Genomic DNA, 12,282 nt, shown 5'->3' with positions numbered 1-12,282 from the left:
TTGTACTGTACGCTGTAAATATCAACTTCACCCTCTAGTGTGAATTTTGCTGTCATCATTTACCTCGGGTGAGAAAAACATTACCTGTATTGTAGTGTGGAAAATAGCATAGTAGTAATCATTCAGAATCCCATGGGGGCATTACTTTATAATAATCCTTGTTGGACATGACTTTTGGGCTAGCCAACTACTGTACAGTTTTAATTTATCATTAATAATAATCGGAAGCAAAAGGACATGTGCTTACTTTGACGGGGAAGGAGCACGTGCCCGCTCTCACAGAAGCCTCATCAGTCTGCCACTGGTGAGGTTTGGATGCCTCCGTTACATGATGATGATCCTTCTTCTTCCGAAAACTCTCCCGGAAGCTTCGCCGTAGCCGGTCCATCCTGCGTCCCCGTGACCCACTCGGTCCTTCAACCTGCAAAGAATTAACCAGCTAGTTAATCATGTCCACAATGGTTAGATACCACTAAGGCACAAAATACAGTGGTAGTGCCCTTCTCTCTCACTACTGTATCCCAGGTTCGACCCCAAAGTTAGATGTGTGAAGGATGTTATCCAGTGTGACCCTACCAAACATGGCTGGCTTTCTCGGGTACAGCACTCGTCAGTTTCCTCCAGTAGTGTTAACGTTAGAAAAAGGAGGATCATGACACTGAAAAGCCTGACCGCCCGACCAGCTTGTACACTGACAAGTCGTGAAAATTAAAAAAAAAAAAAAAAAAAAATTACACTGGAAAATTTCTTTATTTTCTTGTGCCTTTGGGGCTGGTGACATATGTTGGGTTCCTCTTTACAAATACTGTACTGATGTGCAGCCAGGGAGTTCCTAGGGTAGGATATCACAACACTTCATAAAAAGGCACATTTCAATATTAGTACTGTACAGAATTATGCAACAGCTAGATCAGGGGGAGAGAAAGATTGGATGTGACTGGTAATGTGAGTCTCCCGAGCAACATATATCAAAGCCATGTAGTTTTGTGTGGCCTTTGCTACAATAGAGAGAAAAAAAATACAATACCCCCATTCTTGTGTATTATTCGGGTAACACTAACCATCCTAAAAAAAAAAAAAGAATTTAATGACAAGTTTTTTTCCTTAGTCAGGGCTCTTAAAAAAATATAAAATAAAAAAATAATCCCTTCCCCAACCCATAAAGTTAGTACCAATAATTAATATCCCTAAACTTTCTTAAAAATTCATCGACTATACAAGCTCATAAAGTCAAATTTTCTCTTAATATACAGGTAGTATAATCTTTCTCCAACAAATTTTGGACATGAATGGCTTTCGCTGATGAAAAAGAAAAAACTAGTTTTTCAGACATGACCCTTCGAAAAACATTACAAATCCCCCTCCAAAAAGAAAAAAAAAAGATCAAGCTACGAATCTCCTCGCGGTCAAAAAGTTAATCAAGACATAACTACATACACACTGATACTCTGAATACTAAAAGCCTTCATTCTCTTAAATATAAAAATAAAATTTCCCCAATCGACCACTATAATTTTCTTGACATTCCATCTTGATTTCTAAAGTACGATAAATTTCCTAGATAATGGTGATACGAGCGCCGTAACAAATTGCATAACGAGACATGAAACCTTTCCCAAATTATTGAGGGACGGATAGACTAACAGACATGACTAATAATATATGCCCTCTTGTCCACTAAATTCTATGACTGTTCAGGCTTATCCGTGACGTTTGTTTATCCTCTCCAACACCAAGTACAATTTGTTAGATTAGAATAGATTAGATATATATATATATATATATATATATATATATATATATATATATAGATGGATGGGGGGAGATATAACTAAGATAGACAGGCAGACAGATATTCAGTAAAATCGTCAAACAAATTCATTTATTCGGTTTGTGTACATAGAGTGCGCAAGGTACACAAACATTGGACAGAGAAAAATGCTGGTAGAAACTACAGTATTCCGTAAGCCAAGTTTTACCCAGATAATTAACACAGTTTTTGAGAAAAGCTCCGGAAACGAAACTTACCAAACAACCAGACGGACTGATTAAACCCTATTGCAAAATTTCCTCCGTTTTCTTTGAAGGAATTACTTGTCTAGTTTCTCTGCCACGTTTAGAATCAATTATGAATTTCTTTGCTTTCTTTGCCGGGGATTAATTTCATAAAGAGATAAGATAAGTGTACTACAATAACGAGAGAGAGAGAGAGAGAGAGAGAGAGAGAGAGAAAATCCCATGTACAGTATGAGGTAACACTTCCCCTGCCACGAGCACCACCACTGTCTGTGCCCTGTTAACCCTCACCACAACACACCCTCCAGATTATACTGTACGTTACTAGTTACTGCCTAATGCCTAAACATCTTGAAAACAATTCTTTACCTTACGTTTAGTGATACAATTCCCCGACATGAACAGCATTTTAATTTCGACCTAATATTTCTTTCACAATAATAACTATTCTTTTACAACTTCAACAATAATTTTGTTTGCAACTTCGATAACCATAATTTTCCTCACGGTAGTCTCGTAAAACACCAATATTATTATCTTTCATTTGAAGTTTCTTAGTAATAAATAGCACAGCGTTAACAAGGCAAAAACAAAATAAAAATCAACATTAACATTCGAGTGAACTGATGCCACGTCCAGCATAGCGATACACAGATAACAGTTTCTATTTGTATACTTCCTTTGTAAAAATTGAATTCACAACTGGTTTAAAATTGATAAGACACTAAAAAACGACTTAAAATCGACAAGACGCACTCATAAACGACTTAAAATCGACAAGACGTACTCATAAATTACTTAAAAACGACAAGACGCACTCATAAACGGCTTAAAATCGACAAGACATACTCATAAATTACTTAAAAACGACAAGACGCATTCATAAACAACTTAAAATCGACAAGACGTACTCATAAATTACTTAAAACGACAAGACGCACTCATAAACGACTTAAAATCGACAAGACGTACTCATAAACAACAGAAAAAATAAATTACATGCATTGACACTTAAAAGACGACCACCACTCCTGGATTAAGAATACACACAGGAGGTCTTTTATTTATATTATTCAGCGAGAGTTGATGACACAAATGGTAAGTTACTGTACTCAGGTGCACCATGAGCTGACATCAACACCACTGCTATAGATATGGAAGGCAAGGCGAGTCTCTCTCTCTCTCTCTCTCTCTCTCTCTCTCTCTCATGGAGGAAACAATATATATATATATATATATATATATATATATATATATATATATATATATATATATATATATATATATATATATATATATATATATATTTAAACAACCTTTCTGGAGATAATTGTACAGAATTTATTGTCTCAAGATGGCCACGGCACTCGAAAGGTCCAGCCATATCAATGTTGTTGTTACTCACTTTATACAGGGTGGTCAAAAAGTTCTCCCTGTGAACTTGCAATAATTCACAATTTACTATACCTACATTTATTTTAATTATACTGTTAATTATTGCAGGTGCACAGTAACTTTTCAATCACCCTATACCTGTATTATAGTGGGCTATAAAGTGCTATCACCCTAAACCTATATCATTCTAGGCTAATGACATTTTTATCACCCTATACTTTTATCATTCTGGGCTAAATAAACGAGATTCATTTTCGATTTACCTGTCTGCACGATGCTATATACCACCCCCCCCCCTGGATCATGCACGTCACCAAATCTCAAGAGGTCCATTACCTCCCCCGATCTATACGGCCAGGCAATAGACAACCTCCCTAGACCAGCATCCGCCAGTAGGGTCGGCGGAATATGAAATAAGGCCCTCAAAACACCCATACATGGTATAGGGTAGGATGTCTAGTGCCTGTGCCGACAAAAAATAACTAACCCAAGACACAACCCTAACACACTATTAGCTCAGCTAACCCACAGCAAGGTGGTCAGCCTGCCCTCTCCTACCTCCTAAATTTCCGAACTATAACTTCCTTCCCCCACCTCCAATCTTCTTTCACTCCTCCTTCTCTACAAAAAGTCTTGTACCCATCACCTACCCCATACCAGTGAGGTCACATCTCTGATGGGCCTCAACCATGCGGTAATGAAACTCGAGTGATACAACTTCATAGAAAACGGAAGTAGGGAGCTGAAGTGAGACGACGAGACAGATAGGTGACAGGGGCGAGGAGACAGATGGGTGACAGGGGCGAGGATACAGGTGGGTGAGAGAGGCGAGGAGGCAGGTGGGTGAGAGGCGAGGAGGCAGGTGGGTGAGAGAGGCGAGGAGGCAGGTGGGTGAGAGAGGCGAGGAGGCAGGTGGGTGAGAGAGGCGAGGAGGCAGGTGGGTAAGAGAGGTGAGGAGGCAGGTGGGTTAAGAGACTTGGCTCACCTTGGCGGAACACAACTGAGGATCAGACAGTGTAACGAAGATAGGCAGGTGAGTCTTCTCGTTACCTAATGTCTTCCACTCGCTGCTGCTGTTAGACCGAGGGCGGGGAGGTCCTTGCCAGCTCATGGTTGCTCGCTCGCTCGTTCAACAACACGACAACAACCTCACTTATCACAACACACACACACACACACACAACCTTTCCGTAACGTCTCACAATCACACGGCACTGAGCTTTATTCCCTCCTCACTCGGTTCAACACCAGCACGAGTCACACTACCCTGTCCAGCGTCTTTTGGGTAGTAACTGTAGTGTCTCCGGCACCTACAGCAGCCCACTACACATTACACCACTCCTCTCTCAGGATGTTGTGAGAGTGGAGAACACTGGTGGGGGGAAAGGGGGGGGGGGGCAGGGAGACGTGTGTGTGTCACTCGAGAGAGCAGTATTATCAACGGCACTCTGGCTCTGTTCGTTACCTTTGCTCGCTACGTATAATAATAATAATAATAATAATAATAATAATAATAATAATAATAATAATCGAAAACCCAATATTAGTCTTGATATTTTTTTTCAGAATCAGAACAACACAATCAAAACGAAACATTGAAATAATAACACCCAGTCCCCTCCCTCCCCAACACACAGCAACTTCAGTAACACAAGCCTAAGGACCTACTTACATTGACGCTACATTGAACATGCTGCGGGTGTCTTATCGGCAATAGGTAAAATGTACCTCCATTATCTCACCAAGGGAGCTTTAATTAATAAACTACTGTACTATATCTCAAACAAGAGCTTCACATACTGTAAGTGGTCAAGGCCGGGGGAAGAGAATTGAAAAATGCGTATATAAAAGCAAACAAGACAAATAAAACTACAACGGATATATGATTTATGATAAAAATATAAATTCATCGTATATAAAGCGGTAATAAATGCCTAAGTACAATGGTTGTCAAATTATTACCCCTCCCCCTCCAGGTTGTGTTAGACGAAGCGCAAGCCAGAGCCAGAATGCCGACACTTGCATATCCTGTAACGTAATGGTAGTTCGTGTGAGACAAACTGGTGAGGATAACGCCACTATCCACCCACACCGGATACTCACTGACATGAAGCCTCTTCTTCTACACACACATTACGCCAACACTTTTAGTTGCACAATACGTTAAATTATTTATTTTTACAAATACAGTTTACTGTAATTGATTCGTGGGAAGGATGTTTTCCCGCCAGAATAACGTTGGGTTGGCTGGCGTCGACTTGAGCTTCCCTCCGGCGCGTATCTCAGACCAAATAATTGTATAATTACTACTACAGGTGATATAGTATAAGCGACCATTATCCTCGTATAAAAGTGTCGGCTTTGAGGTTCAGTTTAACGCGCACGCGCACACACACGCGCGCACACACACACACACACACTAAACGGTTATCACGGTTAACTGCCAGTGTTATGCCTCAAGTAGAACGTTGCCAAATCACGTTGAACTCTCCAACGTTAAGATTAAAAAACACACTAGCGGTACAGGGTGTGCTAATTGTCGTATATAAAAAAAATTAAAAAATAAATAAAAATTCATAAGTCGATTCTCGTACAATGATATTTGGTTCAATCTCAACAATTTTGACAGAAACGTAATATAAATCTTTGATCTTTGGACGCTAAGTCAAGTTTTGGACGTTGGGCCACAGACAAACAGTAACCAGAGAGAGAGAGAGAGAGAGAGAGAGAGAGAGAGAGAGAGAGAGAGAGATTTACAATAAGAAATAAAGCTTTCACGTTGGCTACAAAATAAAAAGAAAGAAAGAAAGAAAGAAAGAAAGAGTGCGTCGTGTGATAGTACAGATCACCTGTTCATTACCACACATCAACACGTGGCACCAATGTCAATATTTACCCAAGACACTCAACAGCATCCAGTGTGATAGTGAGGTGTGTGAGGCCCTTGTGGCTGAAGGAGTCGTCACCAGCACCACCACCAACACTACCTCTCTCTCTCTCTGTTCGTGTGTTGATACTCGTTGACACACACACACACACACACAAACACATGTACGTTTCGCCCGCCAATATCACCTCTCTACTAACACCGCCGACCAGTGATGACGTCAGCGAGGCCTCATTCAACACGTATACCCAAGGAAACATTGCAATAATCTTCACTACCAAGACGCCCCCCACCTCCTCACCCTATGACGACTGGTGAGGCTACTGTAGTCTACACGGATCACCTGAACATTAGCCCCCCAAGAGTTTATTTTACCTGATGATAAAACACCTGGGCTGGGTTGTATTAGGTCAGGTCAGGTCAGGTTAGGGGTTAAGGTACCAGTAGTTAATTTCAAGGTGATAGAACCCAAATGAAAGGTAAGGGGGGTGAAGGGTTAAGCTAATTACCAGGTGATCTATATACACTTGCATATATACCTGACAGGAAGATCCAATTAGCATCACCTGTCTGACCCCACCTTTCATCTCTCTCCTTACAGCAATAATTAACTCACAGCAACCACCTGACTCCTCTCTATTGACTCGTTAGATTAGGTTAGGTTAGCTTAGGTTAGGCGTCACTGAAGAGTTGGACTATAAGATGTTCCTTTCAATTGTCTTGTGTGGTGATTTTTACTCCTGAAAAAATCTAAATCTCTCTCTTTTTCTTCTTCTTCTTTCCCTTTCTCTCTTACTCACTTTCTATCTATCCCCCCCTTTTCTCTCACACTTTCTCTTCCACACAAACACACCCTTCATCTGCTCTCTCTCTCTCTCTCTCTCCTGTTATTAAGTCGTCCCTCATCCCATTGTTGTCCGTCCCGTCTGTTTACACACAACAAGTGGCTACCAAGTGACGTGTCCTGTCCTGATGGTGCAATGTACTTGGTCCTAATGTGGGGTGGGGTGGGGTTGTGGGGTGGGGTGTGATTCAATAAGACCTCCGGGTGGTTTGTAGAGACAGCCAGGATATAAATCAAGACCTCTCCTTTATGATGCAGTCAAGGTAACACACACACACACACACTCTTGAGAGGACGATACGCGATATTTATCATGTGGCCGGCTCGTGCCTCTCATTCTCCCTGCTTCCCTCCCTCCCTCACTAGTCTCCTCCTCCCCTCTCTCCCTCACGCCCATACTAGTCCCTCTCCCTCTCGCCCACACAGTCCCTCTCCCTCACGCCCACACTAGTCTCCTCCCTCCCTCCCTCCTCTCTCCCTCCCGCCCACACTAGTCCTCTCCCTCTCTACCTCCTCCACGCCCACACTAGTCTCTTGCCTCCTCTAGTCTTCTCACGCCTCCCTACCTCCCTCACTAGTCTCTCCTTCCTCACGCCCACACTGATTTCTTCCTCCCTCCTCCAACACCCTCACGCCCACACTGCTCCCCTTCCAACCTTCCCTCACGCCCACACTTCTCTTCCTCTTCTCCAACACCCTCCACACTGGTCCCTCCCTCCCTCACACGCCCACACTGCTCCCTCCCTCCTCCTCCCTCACGCCCACACTGCTCCCCCTCTCCCCTCCCCTCCCTCACACCCACACTGCTCTCCCCTCCCTCCCCTCACGCCCACACTGGTCCCTCCCTCCCTCCCCCTCACGCCCACACTGGTCCCCTCCCTCCCTCACGCCCACACTGGTCCCTCCCTCCCCACGCCCACACTGGTCCCTCCCCCCTCACCTCCCCCTCCCTCCCACACTGGTCCCCTCCCTCCCCACGCCCACACTGCTCCCTCCCTCCCTCACGCCCCACACTCCCCCCTCCTCACGCCCACACTGGTCTCCTCCCTCCCTCACGCCCACACTGCTCCCCCTCCTCCCTCACGCACACACTGCCCCCTCCCCCTCTCACGCCCACACTGCCCTCCCTCCTCACGCCCACACTGCTCCCTCCCTCCCTCACGCCCACACTGCTCCCTCCCTCCTCACGCCCACACTGCTCTCCCTCCCTCACGCCCCACACTCCCTTCCCCTCCCCCCACGCCCACACTGCCACACTGCTCCCTCACGCCCACACTCCCTCCCTCCCCACGCCCACACTGCTCCCTCCCTCACGCCCACACTGCTCCCTCCTCCCTCCCTCACGCCCACACTGCTCCCCCTCCTCACGCCCACACTGCCCTCCCTCACCCCACACTGGTCCTCACTCTCTTTCATTGCTTACAAACACTGGGCACCTCGGCCATTAGCTGGTGGACCTGGCCAATCATCCCATCTCTCGGGGATGGATTTCCCCTGAGGCAAGGAGATGAGGGGAGAGAAAGAGAAAGGTAATGATGCAGTGATAAATAAAATAAAGGAGAGAAAGAGGTGAGAGAGAGAGAGAGAGAGAGAGAGAGAGAGAGAGAGAGAGAGAGAGAGAGAGAGAGAGAGAGAGAGAGAGAGAGACCAAAATGACTCACTTCCCTATACTATAACCATTAGGTACTCACTCTCAGCTGGGTGAACTGTGGGTTACCCCGGGCCATGGAACTAACGATCATTTATAAGATGAGATAACGAGCTCTATACACACCTCCCCCCAAAAAAAAATATCTTCACGATTTTATGTTAAACAATATTACACAACGGACGAAGGATTTTGACAACCCTACCGAGACAACAGGAGTCGTAGTGTTCATTCGGAAACCCATCGATCACCCCAAGTTCAGATAGTTTATTTTGATCGACTGTATATATCTGAATCTGGACCACTAGATCGACGTACCGGTCCATAAGTGGGCCTAAAAGTGTCGCCTATAAGTGGCCCAGCGACAGCAGACTGGGGCCAGGGAGTAAATAAGTCAGGTGTCGACTCCATGAGTGTGAACTAAATTAAGAACTTGAAGCAGAAGGTACAGTCGGGAACAAGAGGGACAAGGTCGACCTCAACCCACTCACTCACTGACCCTTTCTCTCTGTCTTCCTACTTCCCTCAACTGATCCTTCCCCACTCACACACTCTCTACCTCACTGACCCTCCCACTCACTCACTTATCCTCACTCTCCCTCCCTCATTCACTCTCCCTTTCCTCACTCAACCTCTCCACCACTCCCCCCCCCCCCCCCCCCCCCCCCCACTCACCACCCCTCCCTCCCCCCACTCACCACCCTCCCTCCCCCACCACCCCTCCCCCACTCAACGCCTCCTCCTCAAGTGTCATTTACACACGCATTATAACCAACTTCAGAGTAATTACTTGAACTCAGCCGCCTCAAGTAATTACTCCAAGCGTCGTGTAAAAGTTCCTCTCGTTATTTCGTGATGATCAAGAATGGTTTAATCCTCTTCTCGCCTCTCTGGTGACTTAAATCCTCCTCTTCTTCTTATTCTTCATTCTTTTCTTCTGCTTCTTCTTCATCCCCCTCCTCTTGTTTTTCTTCCTCCTCTCTTCTTCTCTCTACTCTTGTTCACCCTCACCAGGTCACAGCCCTCACCAGGTCACAGCCCTCACTAGGTCACAGCACCTCACCAGGTCACAGCCCTCACCTCCCCCCTCCCCCACAACCTGTCTAGCAATGCGTCACCTCCCTCTCACTCACATATTGCCCTCAACCCTTTAACCTCCCTCACTCTTCTCCATCAGTTAAACTCCCTCTCCCTCACTCTTCTCCATCAGTTAAACTCCCTCTCCCTCACTCTTCTCCATCAGTTAAACTCCCTCTCCCTCACTCTTCTCCATCAGTTAAACTCCCTCTCCCTCACTCTTCTCCATCAGTTAAACTCCCTCTCCCTCACTCTTCTCCATCAGTTAAACTCCCTCTCCCTCTCTTCCTCCAACACTCTCCTCCACCTGTCTCCGTCTCCCTCCTCAGGTCACAGGGAGAGAGAAGGTAACAAGGAAAAATTAAATTGACTGGAAAAGAATGTTGACCCACCTTCTCCATCCCCTTCATGTTGACCTTAAAGAACCTCACCATTCACCCTCCCTCCTCATACCTCACTCGCCCTTCTACCTCACCAGCCTTCTATACGAGTGGTCTGAGCTCCTCCGGGAACTTGGGTGTTTGATGCGAGGGGTCAGAGGCGCTCGTCCCTTGAATACTGAGTTGAGGAGGAACACTAGGAACGGAATCTGGTGGTGACGGGAAAACGCAGACAGACAGACAGACAGACAGACAGACAGACACAAAACCCTCTCACACACACAAAAGACCCTCTCCTCCCCCCCACACACACACACGACCCTCTTCACCCCCCCCACACACCTCAAACAGATCAACTTCATCCCCCCCCAATGCCAGAGTGTTTTAATGCGACTTCCCGTGACAAAATCTCTCTCTCCTTTTCAGTTCGTGTGGTGTAAACCTCTCGTGTCTACAGTAAATCCCTCGTGTCTACAGTAAATCCCTCGTGTTTACAGTAAATCCCTCGTGTTCACAATAAATCTCTAGTTTACAGTAAATCTCTCGTATTTACAATAAATCTTTTACATAATTATTTTTTACAGGGGAGTTGTTAGTTCCTTTGATATGGAGTTGTATAAAGTGCCTTTAGCTTAGCGGTTAAAACTGGTATACTGTACCGTCCACACACACACACACACACACACACACACACACACACACACACACACACACACACACACACACACACACACACACACACACACACACACACACACACACACACACACACACACACGACCTTCTCATCTCGCCATGGTTTGTTTACTTAATGCACCAATACTGACCATACACCGACCGTGTTTTAAATCCAGGATGGCTGCCACACCTCCGTCACTCACCTGGAAAAACAAACAAAAATACTTGGTTAATACACTAATCAGATCATACATACATACATACATACATACAATACAAAAATATATTTATTATCTCCAGTACGGAAATATGAAGAAATTTATGAGGTATTATTATTATTATTATTATTATTATTATTATTATTATTATTATTATTATTATTATTATACGAGTTGTTTTCGTAGCTATGATATATAACACACACACACACACACACACACACACACACACACACACACGAAGGCAGACAGACAGTGACAAATAAATGACACACAAACAAAGACAGTGATGAAAGATAGACACAAGATATTGACATAGACAGACAACAGATGAAATAAACCAGGCATGCATACATACATACATACATACATACATACATACATAAATAACATACATACATAAATAACATACATACATACATACATAACATACATACATACATACATACATATTGTACATACAACAGTATATCTCGGGAGATACAAAAATAGTTAGAGCTGTCTGGGAGGTGGCTAGGTGGTGCTGGGTGACCGCTGGGAGGTGGCTAGGTGATACTGGGAGGTGGTTAGGTGGTGCTGGAAAGCCGCTAGGTGCTGGGAAGGATCACATTAACAGCCCCTAACTCTGTCTCTATCACCCAGCCGCCTTAATCACGTCACTGAAGCCAAATTGACCTGAATTAGAAAGGTGAGGGGATCTGAGGGGAGAGAGGGGAAGGAGGGTGAGAGATGGGAGGGGAGGAGAGGGAGGGAGGGGGCGAGGAGTTATGGCAGGAAGGGAGACGGGAGGTACTGGGAAGGAGGGGAAGAAGGAAGAGGGGAGGGAAGAAACGGGGAAGGGGAGAGGGGAGGGAAAAGAGGGTGAGGGGTGTGTTTTGCTCGTAACAAGGCTAATAAAGTACTTGGGTTCATACAAAGGAGTGTTAGTTACAAGACTAGCGAGGTCATCCTAAAACTGTATCTTGCGCTTGTGAGACCACACCTGGATTACGCAGTTCAGTTCTGGTCACCGTATTACAGAATGGATATAGAATCATTGGAAAGAATTCAGAGGAGAATGACAAGACTAATCCCGGCATTAGGAACCTGAGTATAGAGACAGGTTAAAACATCTTAATTTGCACTCCCTCGAGAGACGT

The 12,282-nt window shown here is 44.8% G+C and overlaps 1 protein-coding gene across 6 annotated transcripts in view; it reads right to left on the bottom strand.

Moving 5' to 3' along the window:
* LOC121873286 (protein numb-like) overlaps window positions 1–11,093 on the bottom strand; it is a 36,659-nt gene extending 25,566 nt beyond the window's left edge. For 2 of the 6 annotated variants that reach the window (XM_042376739.1, XM_042376740.1), the window contains exons 1-2: window positions 4,397–4,747; window positions 248–421 (exon numbers count right to left, since the gene is read on the bottom strand). In XM_042376739.1, coding sequence (XP_042232673.1) covers window positions 248–421; window positions 4,397–4,522 — 300 coding nt within the window. In that variant the 5' untranslated portion in view covers window positions 4,523–4,747. Of the gene's footprint in view, window positions 1–247; window positions 422–4,396; window positions 4,748–11,074 lie in introns of those variants that run through there. The other 4 variants (XM_042376742.1, XM_042376741.1, XM_042376744.1 and 1 more) reach the window with 3 other exon arrangements.
* Between the last annotated feature and the right edge of the window lie 1,189 nt (window positions 11,094–12,282).

Source organism: Homarus americanus, unplaced genomic scaffold (genome assembly GCF_018991925.1).
Source record: "Homarus americanus isolate GMGI-L3 unplaced genomic scaffold, GMGI_Hamer_2.0 scaffold32929, whole genome shotgun sequence".
In the NCBI taxonomy this organism is placed as follows: domain Eukaryota; kingdom Metazoa; phylum Arthropoda; class Malacostraca; order Decapoda; family Nephropidae; genus Homarus; species Homarus americanus.
Note: the sequence above shows the minus strand (reverse complement) of the source record. Positions and strands in the feature narration are given on the sequence as shown.